The sequence below is a fragment of the Sinocyclocheilus rhinocerous genome, unplaced genomic scaffold (assembly GCF_001515625.1).
Source record: "Sinocyclocheilus rhinocerous isolate Xijiao unplaced genomic scaffold, SAMN03320098_v1.1 scaffold229, whole genome shotgun sequence".
Lineage (NCBI taxonomy): Eukaryota > Metazoa > Chordata > Actinopteri > Cypriniformes > Cyprinidae > Sinocyclocheilus > Sinocyclocheilus rhinocerous.
In genome coordinates this window covers 94534-114047 of record NW_015635757.1, presented here as the reverse complement: position 1 = coordinate 114047, position 19514 = coordinate 94534, and the positions used below count along the sequence as shown (strand labels likewise).

The 19514-nt window shown below is 36.7% G+C and overlaps 2 protein-coding genes and 1 long non-coding RNA gene across 4 annotated transcripts in view; 2 read left to right on the top strand and 1 right to left on the bottom strand.

Moving 5' to 3' along the window:
• LOC107747407 (ESF1 homolog) overlaps nt 1-3718 on the top strand; it is a 7642-nt gene extending 3924 nt beyond the window's left edge. Inside the window, exons 6-13 of the mRNA XM_016561883.1 lie at nt 1118-1270; nt 1442-1556; nt 1644-1800; nt 1902-2048; nt 2386-2510; nt 2597-2693; nt 2813-2895; nt 2972-3718. Of these exons, the coding sequence (XP_016417369.1) occupies nt 1118-1270; nt 1442-1556; nt 1644-1800; nt 1902-2048; nt 2386-2510; nt 2597-2693; nt 2813-2895; nt 2972-3412 (1318 nt within the window). The 3' untranslated portion in view covers nt 3413-3718. The remainder of the gene's footprint in view (nt 1-1117; nt 1271-1441; nt 1557-1643; nt 1801-1901; nt 2049-2385; nt 2511-2596; nt 2694-2812; nt 2896-2971) is intronic.
• LOC107747411 (uncharacterized) overlaps nt 1-12266 on the top strand; it is a 21975-nt gene extending 9709 nt beyond the window's left edge. Inside the window, exons 3-4 of the long non-coding RNA XR_001640802.1 lie at nt 3697-3760; nt 12257-12266. This is a non-coding gene — a long non-coding RNA (uncharacterized LOC107747411). The remainder of the gene's footprint in view (nt 1-3696; nt 3761-12256) is intronic.
• Nucleotides 8024-11472, bottom strand: LOC107747408 (BTB/POZ domain-containing protein 3-like). 2 transcript variants are annotated; one of them, XM_016561886.1, is made up of 5 exons: nt 11387-11472; nt 10595-10792; nt 10391-10481; nt 10075-10193; nt 8024-9137 (listed from the first exon to the last, which is right to left on the bottom strand). In XM_016561886.1, the coding sequence occupies exons 2-5, from the start codon at nt 10735-10737 to the stop codon at nt 8102-8104; spliced, it is 1389 nt and encodes a 462-aa protein (XP_016417372.1). In that variant the 5' UTR covers nt 10738-10792; nt 11387-11472; the 3' UTR covers nt 8024-8101. The 2 variants fall into 2 exon arrangements, with proteins under 2 accessions (XP_016417372.1, XP_016417371.1); XM_016561885.1 differs by having other exon boundaries at nt 11300-11394.
• Nucleotides 12267-19514: the final 7248 nt, after the last annotated feature.

Below are 19514 nucleotides of genomic sequence, written 5' to 3'. Positions count from 1 at the left end.
GTCACGAATTTGTGGAGGTTTATTCCTTTTCACTGCGTCTCAAATGTTTTTAAAGGCAATCTGTGTGAATGGCGCTTCGGCTCTTTGGATCAATGCATGCATAAATACGTGATGCTGTTTTGTTCATAATTGTTTATGCAATTTATGAAATTATATTTGATTTATATGAGTTAATTTAGACGTAATGTACGTTTTTGTATAGACAGTTATTTCCTTGCGTTGACAATTTAATGTGCTGCATTATTTTGCTCATTGCGCCCTCCTGTGGACTCGGGAAACAAGCCAAAAGTTTAACCTATTCTGTCTGCATGTAAAACATTAGAAATTAGATATTTGTTTAATTTTTATTGTGTGTTTGACTGTTAAAACAAAAAAATATTTGTTGTTTGTCTCAATAAATTGAGTTAATTTAAAAATACAGTGGTTAATTGTAAAAAAAAAAAGTTCTATTTCTCTTTGTTTTAAAAAAGGTTATAAAAAATGTCAATAATTATGATACCGAACGTTATGAAACATTATATCGTTGATAAATTTTTTAGCTGTATCGCCCAGCCCTGCTTATTATTCATTCAATACTGAAAAATACTAATAAAAAATTCAGTCTAATTAAAATTGGACTGTTTTACAATGTGTATTTTTGTGATTATCAGAGTAGCGCATGCTGTGTTGCATGCTACATTGATAGCTAAAAAAGGATTTAATGAATTTTAAATTTTTATTTTTTATTTAAATTTAATTTTTTTGAAAAATTAATGTTTTTATTCAGGAAGAATGCAGTTAATTGTTCAAAAGTGACAGCGATTTCTGTCTCAAATAAATGCTCTTCTTTCTATTCATGAAAAAGAATCATATTAAATTGTAATAATATTTCACAATATTGCTGTTTTTACTGTGTTTTTGATCAAATACTGTAAATGCAGCCGCCTTTGGTGAGCAGAAGAGACTTCTTTCAAAACATTAAAAAAATCTTACCTACCTGTATCTCGGTATTTTTCAGCCTTTTGACAATATTTAATGTCTTCTATCTCTGAGTGGTTTTCAAGGATCATGTTATTTCTTTTGTTTCGATCAGAGGAAGCATGGTTTTAACCATTAAAGGTCTTCCGTGTGTTTTCAGGGTCTACCGAGAGAAAGTGCGAGACTATCAGTTCAAGCGTCTGAGGTATTACTACGCCGTGGTGGAGTGCGACTCCGTCGAAACAGCAGCAAAGATTTACGAGGAGTGTGACGGCTACGAGTACGAGAGCAGCTGCTCGATGATCGACCTGCGGTGAGTGCCTCACATTCACAGAGACATTCGATTGAAATGTTTTAACTGAAACCATCAAATGTTAACCATCTTAACATTTCTAAGAACTTGGCGCTTGCATATTATTTTAAAGATCGCTGATTTCTCTTAATGTGACATTGGCTCATGTTTGTGGCTCTGGGCGTTTTGCAGGTTCATCCCTGACGACGTGACGTTTGACGGCGAGCCGAAAGACAGAGCCACTGATGTGGATTACAGTTCCTACAAGCCCAAACTCTTCACATCGACGGCCACCACCACAGCCAAGGTCTGTCACGCTGCATCCTACATCAAGTCTGAGCTGTTGCACTCCATCTACAATAATGCATGACTTGGATCTGCTGCTTGTCTTTAGGTCGAGCTGACGTGGGATGAAACGGATCACGACCGGGTCACGGCTCTCTGCAGGAAGTTCAATAAGGACGACCTGTTGGACATGGACTTCAAGGCTTACCTGGCCTCCTCCAGTGAGGAAGAGGAGGATGAGGAAGAGGCAGAGCAACAGACAGAAGGTTAGTGATGACTGAATCATCTATCAACGTTATTCTGAACCGGTAATGGTACTTTTTCATCCATCAGAAATGTTGTTGTGTTGAATTGAATGTTCTCTCAGCTGAGCCTCTTCCGGAGGAGAAAAAGAGCAGTAAAGAGAAGAAGAGCACAGAGCAGATCGCTAAATACAGAGAACTACTGAAGAGCTTTCAGGACAAAGACAAGGAGAAGGATGACAGCATGGATATGGAAGTCACATGGGTACCAGGTATCAGAGTGTTCAGTTTAGTTATATTTCATAGATTATTCATTCTAAACATTTGAATATAAATATTAATATTATTAATTAATATTAATTTTGTTTTAGTGTTTGTTTTGTTTGTTTTATTTTGTTATTGTTTAATGTTTTTTTTATATTTAAAAGTAACATTGCATATTACTGTTAAGAATATAATAATAATATGCATTTTTATTCTGTAAATATATATATATATATATAAATAATAGTAAATATAAACTATATAATATTAAATAAAATTAGGTACATGTTATGTAATATTAACATGTATTTTTTATTAATGTTTACTCATTTCATTGCTTTTTAGGACTGAAGGAAACGACTGAGAAGCTTGTGAAGAAGAAAATGGAGGGCAAAGATCAGCTGACTCCGTGGGAGCAGTACCTGCAGAAGAGAAAGGAGAAAAAGAAAGAGAAGAGGAAAGGGAAGAAGGTAAATGTGCCACTGAGGAAATAATCATGTCGTTTGTCCTTCATTTCTGTCCTTCTGACTCACATATGCTCTTTTGTCTTGTGCAGGAAGCAGCGGAGGCGGAGCCTGGGATCAGTGATGATGAACTTCCTGCTGATGTTGACCTCAGTGACCCCTTCTTCAAAGAAGAGCTCGGCTCGACAGGTTAGTGACGAGTCTGCACTTTACTCCCCTCATGCTTTATTATATTCAACATCAGAGTTTCTCATATTCCTTCAGGAAGTATTACACCTTTAGTGCTCTAATCTATATCCTCTCTGCAGCATCCCTGAAAAACAAGAAGAAGAACAGGAAGAAGGATGAAGAGAGGACACCAGAAGAACAGGAAGAGCTGGAGAGACGGAGGGTATGTTTCTCTGATGTTCATGAATGTGTGTTTGTGGGTAATGCATCATGGGTAACGGCTGTGTCGTGGCATCTAGGCTGAGATGGAGCTGCTGATGGACGACGAAGAAGACGACAAGCACAAACATTTCAACTACGCCAAGATCGTAGAGCAGCAGAACCTGAGCAAGAAGAAGAGGAAGAAACTCCTGAAGAGCAACACGCCACTAGAGGAGGACGACTTCCAGGTGGACGTTCACGACTCACGCTTCCAGGCCATGTTCACGTCCCATCTCTACAACCTGGACCCGTCCGACCCGGCCTACAAGAAGACCAAAGCAACGCAGAGCATCTTAGAGGAGAAACAGAGACGCAGAGAGGAGCGACAGCACAGCCAGGAGGAGGCGCAGGAGAAGGATGGAGCAGAGGCGCCGTCATCCTCCACTAAAGTCATGGACCCCAGTTTATCACTGCTTGTCAGATCCATCAAGAACAAAACTGAACAGTTTCAAGCTCGCAAGAAACAAAAGACAAAATGATTCTCATAACAAGAGACTCGAGTCTCAACTCGAGTTGGTTTTCTGGAGTCTTTGTGTGTTACTTTAGTGACTGATTTGTGCTTGGAGACAAAATGTTTTGATAATAAACATCATACTTTCTCCCAGTTCAAAATTTTTGCTTCAGACTTTTGTAATTGACCGGCCATTTTTGGATGAACACGTCAAGGCTTTGTTTACACCGCACACAAAATCTCATGATCTGCTGCTTCAGACCGGTGTGTCTAGATCGGTCTGACATAGCTAATTTGTGTAGATTCAGCGAGTTTTCAAAATTGATAGAGGAGGTGGGTTTGCAAGGAGTCACTCGCAATGAAATGAGAACCATATGTTTTGAGTCATCCAAAAAAATAAAATAATTTAAATGTTTGAAATCAAAGAAATTAAGTAATTCATCAATAATTGCTATTGTAATTTTAGTGTTGTTCTGTAAAAAATGATTAAATACTATTTCTTTATTTTACAGCAAAGTAGTATTATTACTATAGTAGTTTTTTTTATTATTTAATATTTCATTTAATTTTTGTAATTTAACACAATAAACATTCTATTATTTCATCATCATCACTATTATTAATACCTAGTAGTAAGTTATTTTTTAAAAACAAAAACTAAAAATGTAGAAATAAAAACGAAGGTTTTTAATTATTAGATGCTGCAATTCAAAGAAATTCTTAGTCTAAAGTGTAACTATTTTATTATTTTTTTCAATTTGCGGATTTAATTGAGTCCATACTTAGATTCTATTTAGAACTTTTAGAATACACAACATACACATGAATATGTACAATTTTGCTCGATGTGAAGAAGAAATGGTCTCAACTTCTACATACAAAAGTGACAAAGTCACGTTTGTAGGATATATTTTCAAATAGATGTCGCAATTCCCTTTTTCTGCCGTGGCAAAAACCGATTTCTATTGATTTAAAGGGATCGTTGAACCGAAACTGAAAATGCTGTCATCATTTACTAACCCTATCATTCCAAACTTATGAGTTTCATCTGCAGAAAATATATCATTCTTCAAAATCTGTGAGCATTGCCAATTTTCAGTTTTGCCTGAAGTGTCAAATATGCGCCCTCAAGAAGAGATTCGATTGACTGTAGTTTCAGAGTGTCACTTTTAATGAAAAATAGACACCGAGAAGCTGGAGTTAAAGTTAGCTTTATTCATGTTGACACAAACGCCGCTCACACATTCAAACAAGTCTGTTGGCACTTTCACGGGCACCTCATTTTCTACATAACAGAAGAAACAGGCTTCCTCACTCATGCCATATATCAAAATACAGCTGTGAATGAACGAATGAATGAAAACCTCTTACACTTACAATTCCAGTGAATACGACCAATGCTCAGAGCATGTAAAAACATCTCAACTCATGGTCCAGGAATTTAGTGTACATGTAAGAACCGCCTGGGTAGTTCACATCATTAGACCCAATCCAGAAAAGGCACAAATTACAGAGTAATGTCAATAACACAAGGTTTGATTTGACCAAATAAAGCGGAACCCCAGTCCAGATCACAAGCATTTCAGAAGTAAAACCAACTGAATGAAATTACTAGATTGTGCCACAGTGTTACTAAAAAACAGCTACTTTATGAGAAATAGTGCAATTAAGGTTTGACATGGACATACACATGTAAGAGCTGGACTGTTGTGTAGTGTTTACATCTATTTTATCACCACAGTATCATTTGTACAATTCCTGAAGCAAATGCAAATGGTGCTTGGCCTCGCCGCCATGCTGTTACAGATGATTGACAGGCCGTTGCTATGGTGATTGCTGGGCGATTTCTTACTGGCCTTAGTAAACAATCCCACTGTCTATGATATTGTGGTCCCTCCTTTAGTGACTGTGATTTTTTTTTCTCCCCATTTTATCGTCTGATTGTTGGAAAAGTGACAGATTAGAACACCTTGAGTTGTCCACCGTAGTTTTAAACTTTGTTTTTTGATCAATTTTATGACAATATATTCACCCTCAGGCCATCCAAGACGTAGATGAGTTTTTCTTCATCAGAACATATTTGGAGAAATGTAGCATTACATCACTTGTTCACCAATGCATCCTCTGCAGTGAATGGGTGCCAGAGTCCAAACAGCTGATCAAAACATCACAGTAATCCACAAGTTCAAAGAAAAAGAAAAAAATCCATCATCAAGGTATTTTTTTTTTTAATACAAACTGTTGTTTCTAGCATAAATATGTGTCCTCTATATAATATCGCTTTCTTCAGTGGAAAAAGTTGTCTTGTCTGAATCAGGAGAGAAATATGCACAGATCAAGCACCGTTTACAAGCAAAAACAGTCCATGGCTGCATTTCCCAAAAGCATTGTAAGCCTAAGTTGATCGTATCTCCATGAGGCTTACGATGCTTTTGGGAAACGCAGCCCTGAACAGTTCTAAACAAATATGTGGTTGGATGATGTGAGAGGACAACAGGGGATGGCCATTTTTACTGAAGTAAGCGTTATGGATTTATTTTTGTCCAGAAGTGACGGTTTAAAGTTAAAACGCCATGATGGATTTGTTTCTCACAAACATGCAGTTTTTTGATTCACAAAATGTTAATGGCTGGACTGGAGTCGTGTGGATTACTGTGATGTTTTTATCAGCTGTTTGGACTCATTCTGACGGCACCCATTCACTGCAGAGGATCCATTGGTGAGCAAGTGATGTAATGATACATTTCTCCAAATCTGTTCTGATGAAGAAACAAACTCATCTACATCTTGGATGGCCTGAGGCTGAGTACATTTTCAGCTAATTTTCATTTTTAGGTCAACTATTCCTTAAAAAAAAATCCATGTTGCAGTTTGAGTAATAATAGTAATAGTGATATTATCTTAACCAGCAGTTCTCTCTCCTCATCTTTTCTCTCAAAGTCTTTGTAAAACCCCTCTTAACTTCATGCCGCTTACATACAATGTTGTGTTGCACCAAAATGTTATAAAATATAGGATTACATGAATATTAAGTAGAGAAAATACGTTTATAGCGAAACGCTTCAGGACAAATTGTGCGTCACGTTTGAGTAAAAAAATTCTACAAACACTTTAGAGCTCAGTAAAATACGGTTTCATTACGATACGACACGCAAGGCGATACAAATATGATTCTGTAGAATAAATCAAGTGTGTGACTTAAATTAGATTTCAAGATATTAAATCATCTTCCTCACAAGAAACACAACATGTCTGCTGTTAGTCAGAGTAAACATCACGGAATGATTATTTAGCTTAAGTTGAGACCGTTACCGTTTTACCAACGCTCTAAAAACTCACTTCACGAGGATTTACGTGATGCACATGTTATTTGTGTTGAAACGTTTAAGATTTACTTTATTTTTAGCGGACATGTTCTTATTAGTGTCTTTCAATAATGCTTTGAGAGAAAGATTTATCCAGCTAAATAAATGGATCATAATCTCTTCTCTTAACGAAATGCGTCACATAAAAATGAAAATGAGATCATTTACTCAACCTCATGTCATCTGGTTCACTTGTGCACCATTTTACAAGTGATCTTAAATCATATGACAGCTTTTATGTGAGGAAATTGGTCATTATTGATTAAAAATCATTCACTCGTTTAACTGGAAATGAGACTTGAGAGCTTGAGAGCCTCAACTAATCAAAAAAAAAAAAACCTGTTCAAAAGTTTGGGGTTGGTAAATTGATTTGCTCAAATACAGTAAAAACAGTAATATTGTGAAATATTATTACAATTTAAAGTAACTGTTTTCGATTTGAAAATATTTGAAGATGTAATGCATTCCTGTGAAGCAAAGCTGAATTTTCAGTATCATTCCTCCAGTCTTCAGTGTCACATGCTCCTTCAGAAATCAGTCTTAATTGCTGATTCACTGCTCAGGAAGCATTTCTTATTATTACGAATGTTGAAAACAGCTGTGCTGCTGCTTATTAATAATTACTGCTTATTAAACAGATTTTTTTCAGGATTCTTTGATGATTAGAAGGTTCAAAAGAACAGCATTTATTTGATATAGAAACCTTTCGTAACATTATATGTCATTACTGTAACTTGTAATTCATTTAATGGCTCCTTGTTGATTAAAAGTATTAATTTATTACTTAAAAATACAGTAGTCAACATTTGAAGTGGATCAAAAAAGTTCATCAAAGTTGTCTTAATACAAGAACGCATTTTGGTTTTAGGACAACTTTGGCGAAAGGTTTTGATCCACTTCAAATGTTGACTACTGTAGTACTGACCCCAAACTTTTGTATGGTGTAAATTACAGCTCACAAGTTATATAGACCGCTTTAATATTTCAGAACTCTGACAGCCTCAGTCTCCATTGATCCTGGATTGAAAACAGCAGCATGAAATGCGTTTGGAAGACAACGAGGGTGAGTAAATTATAACCAAACTTCATTTTTTTTGGTGCACAAACACTTCTAATATAGTCTATATGGATTGTCAGTAATCTCTAATAATCTTTTTTGCAGCCTGTGTGCAAATTCTGAGCAGCACTTCATTAAGGAACAACAAACATTGGGTTCTAATTAATCAGGGGTGCGTTTCCCTAAAGCATCATTAGCTAACTATGGTCGTTAGTTCCACTGAACTCTATTGGTAACGATGGAACCTGCGACCATAGTTGCTTTTGGGAAACGCACCCCAGAACGGGACGCTCTCTCAAGCATAAAATATGAGTTCGGGGATCTGCCCCCCCTGCACACCCGTCCCGTTGGTGCTGTCCGAAGAGCACTGGAACTGGAAGGTCACCTTCCCACACTGGACCTCTGTCATGCCCTCCTGGCCAAAATAACTCAACTCGTTCCCGTCCAGAACCACGCTGGCCGTGTAGAAGGTGTCGGGTTCAATCTGCACCGGGTACTCAAAGAAGACGGGGAAGGTGTTGCTGGAGCCGTCGGAGAAGTACTTGATGATGGCGACGCCGAGCGTCACGCTGCCTTGGCGCTTCAGCTCGATCTTGGCCTGGTACTCGGCCGAGCCGCAGCTGGAGCCGTACAGCCCGAACCCGGCGATGAAGACGCGCTTGTCCACGGCGAACTGGATGCTGTCGCAGCGGCCGCGGTATCGCCACTGATTGCTGCGGTAGGCGCAGGACTGAAAGCGGTGGCACCTCTGCGGCGTCAACCCTTTGCGTGGTTTGCAGACGAACTTGAGCTCCGGTTTCTTGGCCGCTGTGTACCACAGGAAGATATCGTTGGTTTCGTTGAGCGTCAGCACACCGGACTGCGCCACGCCGTTGGCGAAATCATCGAGCGCCATCGCCGGGATCCGTATCAGGTAGATGTTCTTTCCCAAAACAAGCCGTTTGTTCTCAATGCTGGGCTGGAGTTCCTGTCGGTGACACTCGGCCTCCGCCCAGCTCAACGCCGCCTCCAACACCACCATCTCTTTGGCGTTGAGCGTCTCACGCCGCAGGATGCTCTCCAGAGTCTGAGCGTCGATGTCGCAGAAGCCCTCGGAGCGGAGCGCGAGCTCGGCCTGCGCGTCGATCACCTCCCAGCAGCGCTGCGTGAGGTCGGGCTCCTCGAACAGGCAGCTCTGAGAGAGCAGGACACAGGCGTTTCGCGCGCTCAGGCTGGTCTCCAGGAAGTTGACGCAAGCGCGGGCCAAGTGGGGAACGATGTATTTTTTGGCGGCGTACAGCGTGGCGAGAACGGTGTCTGCACACAGGTCGATCTCATCACAGTAGATATACCTGAAAACAGAGCGCAGACAATTCTGTAACTTCTACGGAATGCTGCAAATGAGAAACAAACCAAATACTAAACATTCACTCAAATTGTTAAGCTGATAACCAGATCATTTGTTATGGGAAAAAAGGATTACATTTATAAATGTATAAATAAATTAATTGAACATGTATTTCCCTATTTTAATAAAACATTTATTAAATTTTTATCCTTAAAGACCCCATAACATAACAATTTGAGATTTTGTAATGCAATAAAATAGAATTTAAATGTATTTAATAATAAAACAAATTTTTTTTAAATTGTTTTAAAAAGAAAATTAAACCTCACTTTATTGTACCTCCCCTTAGATTTTCATCTTTAAACACATCACAACATCATTTTAGTACTGGAAAAATATTAGAACTATAAATGTATAAAAAAAAATAATAATAATAACAATAAATAAATAAATAAATAACTGTATATATACACACAGTATCTCACAGAAGTGAGTACACCCCTCACATTTTTGTAAATATTTTATTATATCTTTTCATGTGACAACACTGAAGAAATGACACTTTGCTATGATGTAAAGTAGTGAGTGTACGGCTTGTATAACAGTGTAAATTTGCTGTCCCCTCAAAATAACTCCGCACACAGCCATTAATGTCTAAACCGCTGGCCACAAAAGTGAGTACACCCCTAAGTCAAAATGTCCAAATTGGGCTCAATTAGCCTATATATATATATGTGTGTGTGTGTGTGTGTAAATAAATAAATAAAATACCATAAAATCTATATAAAGTAAAATAAATAAATGATAATAATATTTATTTTATTAGAAAACAAATCACTAGTGTTCTCAGACTTTTGGACCCCACGTGCTATCTTCATGACCCCATTACATAAAAAATTTGCAAAAATGTTTTGTTTCATTAATAGCTTTGAAAACCGTACTTCAACATGGCCAGGAATGACGCTGGCTCAACATCAGGGATCCGGATCTCATCCTTATCTTCAGCCAGTTCTCCGTAGAACATGGCATGAAATACAGAACTACCCACAGCCAGGACATACTGAAAGAGTGAAAGACAATGAATTCAAAAAGAGATTATAAATATGATTTATAATGACATTATATACATGTATTTATATAAATAAAAAAACCTACTTAAAATTCTCCATTTATTTTCTTAAGTTCTTTAATGTATTGTATTCACTGGATTCAATGTCAGTGTATTGGTAACACGGCTGAAGTGTGGTAATTCTGTACCTTGTGTCCCGGCACTCTCTGGGTTCCTCCAGGAGGTCCCACCACAAAATGAATATCGGCCATCAGCTCGTTGTTGAACATGACTGAGTTTCTGCAGAGGACAAATGAGTGAGACCCTTCACATCCAGTGCCATCAATGCAACATCACGTGCCGTCTAGGTAGGCAGCATAACAGAGCAATGCACAAGAGAAAGAGTGATTCACCTCTCTCTGATAGTGGGATACAAGCCTTGCCAGTTACATCCCTGAATGGTGTTGTTGTTGCGGACGTTCTGCTGCTGGTACTGTTGAACAGCGGTGGGTGTGACAGTGGCCAGTTTTTTGGCAGGAAACAGCTCAGCGGCCATTTTACCAACACATGTCAATTAATCAGGAAAATTTCATGACAGAGGATCTGGCAACCTGGATATTCAGAATGACACAAAAAGCATTTATTATACATAAATTTAATACAAAATGCTTGAAATTACTCTTTTTTTATACATTTACTTCTATCGTTAATAACATGTATTTAGAGTTTATGACATTATCAATCCAAACTGTCATTAGCAACCATTATATCTTTTTGATTTATTTTTAATAGATCTGTTTATCCATGTTACCTTAAACATAACCTACATTAAACTGGCGCTAAACGAAGCAGTTCACATTAAAAAAAAAAAGTTAATTCACATTCATTGCTAGACTCGCATAAACAGTTAACGTTAGCAATCACAGCTAAAGCTGCGATGATCATCCAAATATCACAGAACAGCAAGAATACTGTTAAATAAGTGTTTGAATGATCTAGAATCTAGACTGCATTTAGTAAATGGTTTGATAACTGTCATATCAATGATAACAGATGATGATCTGAATTCAGATGCAAGCAACAGGAAATAAACAAAAGCAGCCATCGGGCTCACAAACCTGCAAAAACCCCAAAACATCAAACTAAAACACCATCACGACATGCCTGCGCTCATTAACTAATAACAGTTCGATGGCAGTAATTACCAGAGGCCGATTAGTGCAGCAGCTTTAGTGATTGAGTGAGGAAAGTTTGCAGCTGGTTTGCACATCAACAACATCCGCCTGACCGACTGCGCATGCGCCGTAAGAACACGTCACAAATAAACACAATTATTATTATTTGTAAGCAAAAAGAGATAGAGAGAGAAGAAAATACGACTTGCCGTTAACAGTAGGTACTACGTACTTTCGATATTTTATTTGAGTTGTGTTAATATTTAGATACAAAAACGGATGTTAAGGGCAACCGTAGTAGATAACTTTTAATACAGCCGTGTCTTGATATGATAAGATGTTTCTCACAAACTACAAATATTTGCTGAAAGACAAATCGCTACCAAATTATTTGTTAAAAGCCAATCATATATTTAATATTTCAAACATATATTTTATTGATACTAATATGGCCAGCAGGTGGCACTAAATGCAAGGTTTTAGAGTAGCTAAACGATAACCTTTTTTAAATCGTTGTAATGTCGTCTTTTCTAAGCCAAATTGACGTATGCTTTTTGTATTATTTATTAATTAATTTATTTGTTTGTTTTATACATCCTTATATATATATATATATATATATATATATGATTATGTTTCTTTCCTGCACTGTAAAACTCACTTTCAGTTTTGGAAATTGTATTTTTCATTCAGAAAATCAAGCTGCTCTGAAAACTAAATTATAGAATAGTATATTGTACTTTAACCTGTTAACTGTCGGTTCCACTTTTTGAGTATAGGCCTTAAAATGACATTTCCAACTTAAATTGTTATACATTTTGAATGCTTTGGAGCAGAGACTTAAGGTTGGTGAAAAAAAGTTATCAAAATTATATTACAAAAAAGTTATGGAAGTTTAAGTTTATGAAAATATAAAATGTAAAAATGAAAATATTTATATTTTATATAAAATATATATTTTACAAGACATGTTTCACTCTAGAACTGCTAGAAAATCGAAACCAAAATTCTGAAGAAGTTGTGTTCCAAATTTGAGGTTGATATCTCAAAAAATGAACTTTCAGTGAAATTTTGTTTGGGCGTAGTACCAAGCTTTTCCACTAGATGACCATCAAACGCCATTAGTAACCATATGAGGGCGCCTCCATTTCCATATATGGTTTGAGTGATCTGAAACACGTTTTTCCATACTTTTCTCAATATTTATGACGTAGACATCACATTCAGAAGTATTAAGGGTAGTATGGCGGTATTCGATTTCAATTCAACCTATAAAAAACACATAAAAGAAATGCGACAAGAACCCTGGACATACCTTTATAGTTCACGATGCATCAAAAATTGAGAACCTATTGTTTTTTCTTTATATTCGAAACACTTTTAGACCTTTTTTTTCTCAAAAAAATTGAATGAATGTTATCTTTTGAACACTTGACATGAACATGAATGGAGATTTTTCATGATTTTATATATTTATCACTATTTCAAAGTAAAGGTCAGAACTCGCTCTCTGACTCTGATGAGTACTCTTCTTACAAATTAATAAATTACAGTTGCTCTGTAAAATATTTCAAAAATCAGTCACCATATATGAACACTAGAGGCTTTAAGCTTTCAAATGATATATAGTTTGTCAGGATTGCATTAGGTTCATACTAAGATACTACTGTTTAAAACATGTAATGGCAAGTGGGCCCACCGGTGGGCCAGTGACAGTTAACAGGTTAAGTAGAAATTACAGAAATTGTGACTGTATTTGCTCCTCTTCTACAAGGACGAAAGCGTTTTCATCTTTGTAGCAGACTGTTCAGTTTGCCAGCCGTAACAATGGAATTAATGGATAATTATAATACAAGAATGTTTAGCGCAAAACTTACATTGTTTACCTATAAACAGTCTCTCTTGCCGCTGACAAAACATGCATTACAAAAAGATATTGGATTTTTGAGCCTTACACATTTTTAGACGTCTACTATCATCCTAACCATCTTCAGTCTTAAACATCGAGGTCAGTGTGTGAAAGTCACAGACTGCAAAGAATCTCTTTTATTAGTGATAAAATAACAAATATTCAGATGCATCACTGGAATCCCACGGCCAGCAAACCTCTGACTGAACATTGACCCTGGAAAGCAGCTTGACTGGAGCTTAACAGCAAAAGCAGTCACAGGAATGCAACGCTGCCCTTGTTGCACTGATGCAAAGGCTTTACGTAATGATTTACTAATTACACTCTAGAGGCCTCGGCCTTGGGGAATGCTGGGTAACGGGTCTCTCAGTCAGACTCCGACAGGCACCGACCTAATGGAAGGGGTCCATAAACAAGCCACACTTTTATTGTCTGGACATTGATTTGTATCTCTCAGACCAATTCTAGGCCATTTAGAGGTTTTTAAACTAGGAAATGACCATTGTTTGCCCGTCGACAGTAGTTATGGTTAGCTTGAACACAAAATTGTTCTTTTTGATTGTTCGTGTGGAGTCTCATTCTATGTTTACTCTTCTATTCATAGATCCAGTCCGTTTTCTTTGCTTATCCATAAAGTCTGAGATTAAACTACTGTGGTAACGCTTGTGAAATGTCATATTAAAATATGAGTTTAATAAAACATCAGTTTGCTTTTATAGGATGGTCCATTTGGTTATGGCAGACACAAAAACATGCACAACACAAAAAGAAACCAGAATGTGCCCAATTTGTATTTGGACACTTAGCCACACTTGCAAGTGGCTGAATTTCATTGTATTCACGAACAAATGCTGCTAAACCTTTTCTCAAAACGTATTTTCGTTTGTATCTTCGTTTTCAACAGCATATCTACTGTTTTAACATTTAAACTTAAACTTCTTTTTATGAAATGTTCTCATAAATAAATAAATACAATTTCAAAACATACAAAAAAATGGCCAAAAAGTATGTTTATGTTCAAATATGATTCAAAATATATTTGAATATTTTCTACCAATATATATTTAGGCAATTTTTGTATATTTTTGAAAAAAAAATTTTTTTATTTAAATAAATTTTAAAATAAAATTTGCACTCAATTTATTTCAATCCAAGAAAAAAAAGAAAATAAATTTGTTGTCTATAACATTTTAACATAATACATTTGAACAAAAATCTGCAAGGACCATAATTTACAATGTTCCAAAAAATTTAATATTACATTATGTGAAAAAACATGAATAAATTATTAGAAATTTAGTTTTGATCTCTAATAGGCTATTCCATTCTGCATTTAGCCTAATTGTAGGCTATAGTAAGATTTATTATTAGATTTATTATAGTAAGATTTTTTTTATTGCCAATTTATTTTCTTGCCCTGAAAAGCATTTTGAAATTTATTTAGGTAAATGAAGGTCTAAAGCTAAATACATTTTCTATTTCAAAAATATGTGACCCTCTCTGTGAAATCCAGGCTAAAGTCTCAAAATCTATTTAGGAGATAACAAGCATCAAAGATTGATTTCAACCATTAATTTCACTATAATTTCGATCTTTGACATGACCTTACTCAGTCAATATTAAAGATATAAAGGTTACATTTTGTTCAATCACAGATTGTTCTTTACCTTACGAAGGATGATTTTATGTAGAAAACAGTAAATCACACAAAAAAAAAGACTTTAGCTGGGTTTTCACAGAGAGGGTCACATATATTTCATTGAGCTTCACTGTATGGGAAGTGTGGCTGTGCTGTCTTTCTTAAAAATATATGCCACTTGGTTTGGTATTTTGTTATCTTTCAATAATATCCTGACATTTTTATGTGTGGTTTATGTCTCCAATAGCTTTTTGTGGCCACTGTATTTGCAATTTACATTTGAGTAACCACAAATAATGAGCTGGGATTTACAGCATATGCAGTTATATTTACACAACTCATGTGGCGTTGCAGCCGTAACATTATACAGTATCTGCAAATACAGATATTGTATCATTTTAGTTGAATGTGGCTGCTAATGAAATCTCATGTTCTCTTTTTCCTCTGTAGTGACCGGCGGTGATTTATGCCCCAAGTGTATTGTGGGAAATCAGAGTCTCTGAACACAGGGTTGGTAAGACTTTTCCTACTCCACAACGATTTAAGTTTGGCCTTTGTGAGTTTTTTCCTTCTTTTATTAGATTATCTGTCATTTTGCAAAATGCATTTTGTACCAAACGTTTATGATTTTGAGAAATTGCTCTGAGTTATGATCATTTGAGCCCACCAGAGCCCACAGTGTATATATAAGTTTATTTCAACATGCTTTCAACATGAAAATTGATTTCAAAATATATTTCAACATGCTTTCAACATGAAAATTGATTTCAAAATATATTTCAACATGTTCCACTAATATTTAACACTTAAAAATTGTGCTATTTTTTCTTTCTCTCTCTCTCTATACATTGATCAGTATCACCCAGCTCTATTTTCAATGTACTTTTCTTCCTAACAGTCCTGTCATGGTGTCACATTTAGTGTTGTTTTGCTGTGAGTGACGGCACATGCATTCAGCCCCAAACCCCCCAAGATCCTTTTCAAATCCTTGAGCGAGCAGATTGGCCAAAGTCAATTAGAAGTCTATTACAATGAAATGCTGTTTATGGAGATAAAGGATGAATTAGCCATACTAACTCTCTTCATTCATAGCCTCTCTTTTTCTCTTATTCTGTCAAGTGGCATTCATTGAATTGAATAATACGTCTCATGCCTGGGAACCGCAGCGTTTGGACTGAAACACATGGTGTGATAATGGGGGGCTCTGTATTCATAGGCTGGTCAGTTCCTGCCCTTTGTATTGTGCGCAGGCTTTCTCAGGGCTTAGTATGTGTTGTGGAGAAGGAAAGGGTGGTAACAGTGTTTCATGAAGGGTATTGTAGTATTTTTAGTGAGGGCTCTTATTGTTCATTTGGCTGCGAGTGAGAGGAACAGACGGCTGGGCTGCACATCCAGGTGCATTCTGGGATCCGGTGTGTCTTGATCCAACCAGTTCTTTGTCACATCATCCATTGTCATAATTTCAAGCTGTGTGTGTGTCCATCTCATAGACCGTCATTATGAGAGCATGCTACTCTTACACACCTTCGCCAGAGATTCCATCAAAGAAAAGGCAGTTCTGTACCTTAGAAAAAAAGACAAAACAAAAAAGGACAAATTAAACTAAACTAAACAGCAAGTAAAACACAAACAAAAGCAAACAAAACAAAACAAACCTAAACAAAACTAAACTAAACTAATCAAGCTAATCAAGCTGCAAGTAAAAAGACAAAACAAAAGCAAAGAAAAAGCTATCTAAACTAAACTGCAAGTAAAAAGACAAAAAAGCTATCTAAACTAAACTGCAAGTAAAAAGACAAAAAAGCTACCTAAACTAAACTGCAAATAAAAAGACAAAAAGGCTATCTAAACTAAACTAAACTAAACTGCAAATAAAAAGACAAAAAGGCTATCTAAACTAAACTAAACTAAACTGCAAGTAAAAAGACAAAAAAGCTATCTAAACTAAACTAAACTAAACTGCAAGTAAAAAGACAAAGAAGCTATCTAAACTAAACTAAACTAAACTAAACTGCAAGTCAAAAGACAAAAAAGCTATCTAAACTAAACTGCAAGTAAAAAGACAAAAAAGCTACCTAAACTAAACTAAACTGCAAATAAAAAGACAAAAAGGCTATCTAAACTAAACTAAACTAAACTGCAAGTAAAAAGACAAAAAAGCTATCTAAACTAAACTAAACAAAACCAATAAGCAAGTAAAAAGACAAAATAAAACCGAAAAGACAATTCATAGATAGATAGATAGATAGATAGATAGATGTGATTATTCAGCTCTCAGTTCAGTGGTCTTTTAGCCAGATCATGACCAGACCAGCACTAACCAGCATAAACCCGTCTGCAAATGTAGGTCTGGGTCTTTCTTTCTGTCCTCCACTGGTCATTCATTCAGCAATAGGGACCTGTGCTCACCACCAATGAATAGTCAATAAAGAGCCCATCACTTTTCGCTGCATTTGCTTGAAAGAAAAGCATCTCAGAAAGCTCTTCTCCGGCCCAAACGGTCACCCCTGCCATCTGTGCTGCGGTTCTCCGCCCTCCTGTGCGTGATTGAAAGGGATAATGGAGTCTTGAATAAGTTTTGAATACTTAAGAATAGACCGTCCCTTATTATCTCCGCCAGCATCTGCCAGCCGCTCCATTGATGTGCTCCGTGTATTTACTCCACTCAATTAAACCACTATAAACTCCATTAGCAACAACAGAGCCAATCAGAAACGGCCACACAATAGAGATGGATAAGGGCCCTTCTCTCGCTCCTTCAGGTCTCTATTCAAAGGAGCGCTGGAACAGCTGCTGATAATCTGCTTGTGCACTACTCGCCGTGTCTTTCTATTGTCGTGTCAATAGTTTCAAACAGGTGTTGCTTTAATTAATGTAGCATTCATGGGCATCCAGGGGCCCTCGGCCTCATAAGGGCACTCTGACAGTTGAAAGAGCAGCCAAACAGACATGCCATCACTCTCTGGACCAGTATTACAGGCGTTAATGACTTTAAATGGGATTTAAATGAGGCCAGTATGCAAATGTATCCACTGTTTGCACTGGGACTCACTTAAATAAATACACACAAGCATGCTGTTGAATGTTAGCATGTGATATTTTTAGACTCTTGGGCTTTTGCCATTTCTTGATAGGAAAGAAGAGGGATGGCTCAGATGTGTATGCTAGATTCTAGTCTATAGATCAATGAAGTGTTTTTCACTTTCTCCATGTGTATTTCAGAAAATTCTTCAATAAGGGGCCAAACTAACAAGCTCTTAATCACAAATTTAAATTTAGATTGAAGCAAAAAAAAGTGTTTCAAAATTAGAGTGGATTAACTAATCATCATATTATGCGAAATTGTGATACAATATAAAACCATTATTTATAAATTTTGTTTACCACTATGTTACACGTAAATTTGGTCAATGCAGGTATGTGCCTGCATCGACTGCGGTAATTGTTGGGTCCACTAGATGGCTCACAGTTGGGCTGTTGATTTTAAAAATGACTCAAAGAAGAAGATGGAAAAACAACAGAGGAACAACAGAGTGCTGCAGGCGTGATGCATTTTCGTAGGCTAAAACCCGGAAAAAGGTTAGCATTTTAGCACTTCTTGTCAAAGTCAATGGTTTTTTGAAAAGGTTTTGGTTGAAATAAGGTCTGTGGTTAAAGTCAAACTCAAGATATTACATTACATTACATTTAATCATTTAGCAGACGCTTTTATCCAAAGCGACTTACAAATGAGGAGAATGGAAGCAATCAAAATCAACAAAAGAGCAATGATATGCAAGTGCTATCCACCTTTTTCCTACGCCCCATGATGCTTTGCGCGAATTATGGGTGGAACTTCCGTTACGACGTAAACAATCATTCGCTGCAGTCACAGTGTCGCTACTCATTCATTCATAGCAAGATGTGGAATCACACGCTGACAGAACTTATAAAGGACAACATCAACATACCCGTCCCTTCCTTAATAGAGGAATGGGAGGACGATTTAAAAAAGTGGCCGCGCATAACTTGCAGTAGCATTTTTAGCTACTTTGTTGATTCAATTGCTTGTGACGGTAAGGCAATGAGCAATTTGAAAAGCTCAGAGGCTTACCAATACCTTCACAGTAATAAAGTAGGTCGTGTGCTATTCAAAGATGTGGGCAATGATTTCGTGTACTTAAAAGCTGATGTAGAGCCGAGTCAAAGCCTGAATGTGTCACACCATAAAGCTTGGGTTTTAGTGTCTACGTCAGGTGTCATACAGACGGCAGGGTGCTCATGTATCGCAGGTCCAGGGCGCTCATGTAGTCACGCAGCTGCAGTAATGTGGAAGGTCAGTAAATACATGTAAAAAAAAAGATGAGGACTCAAATAACCTGTGTTTAACGACAATGTACTAATATTTAAATGTATCATTTGATACAATGCACTGTGCAAATACGTTTTTACTTACAATGTAAATAAGTTTCATCAGTTTATTTTTTAAGCAACATGAGAATGAAATACATGAAAGAATCCTTTAAATATATTTACTGTCTACATAGTGTACAAAAACAACATGTATTAATAACATATATCTTGTTAATGACATTAAACTATAAGCACATGCCGTTTACGTGATGATAAAT

Bases quoted from the DNA above. Each gene is read 5' to 3' on its own strand.
- LOC107747408 (XM_016561886.1), bottom strand. From the start codon at position 10,737: ATGGCCGCTGAGCTGTTTCCTGCCAAAAAACTGGCCACTGTCACACCC. The intron at 10,482-10,594 runs GTGAATCACTCT...TGTCCTCTGCAG, and splicing joins TATCCCACTATCAGAGAGAG to AAACTCAGTCATGTTCAACA. The intron at 10,194-10,390 runs GTACAGAATTAC...TCACTCTTTCAG, and splicing joins AGAGAGTGCCGGGACACAAG to TATGTCCTGGCTGTGGGTAG.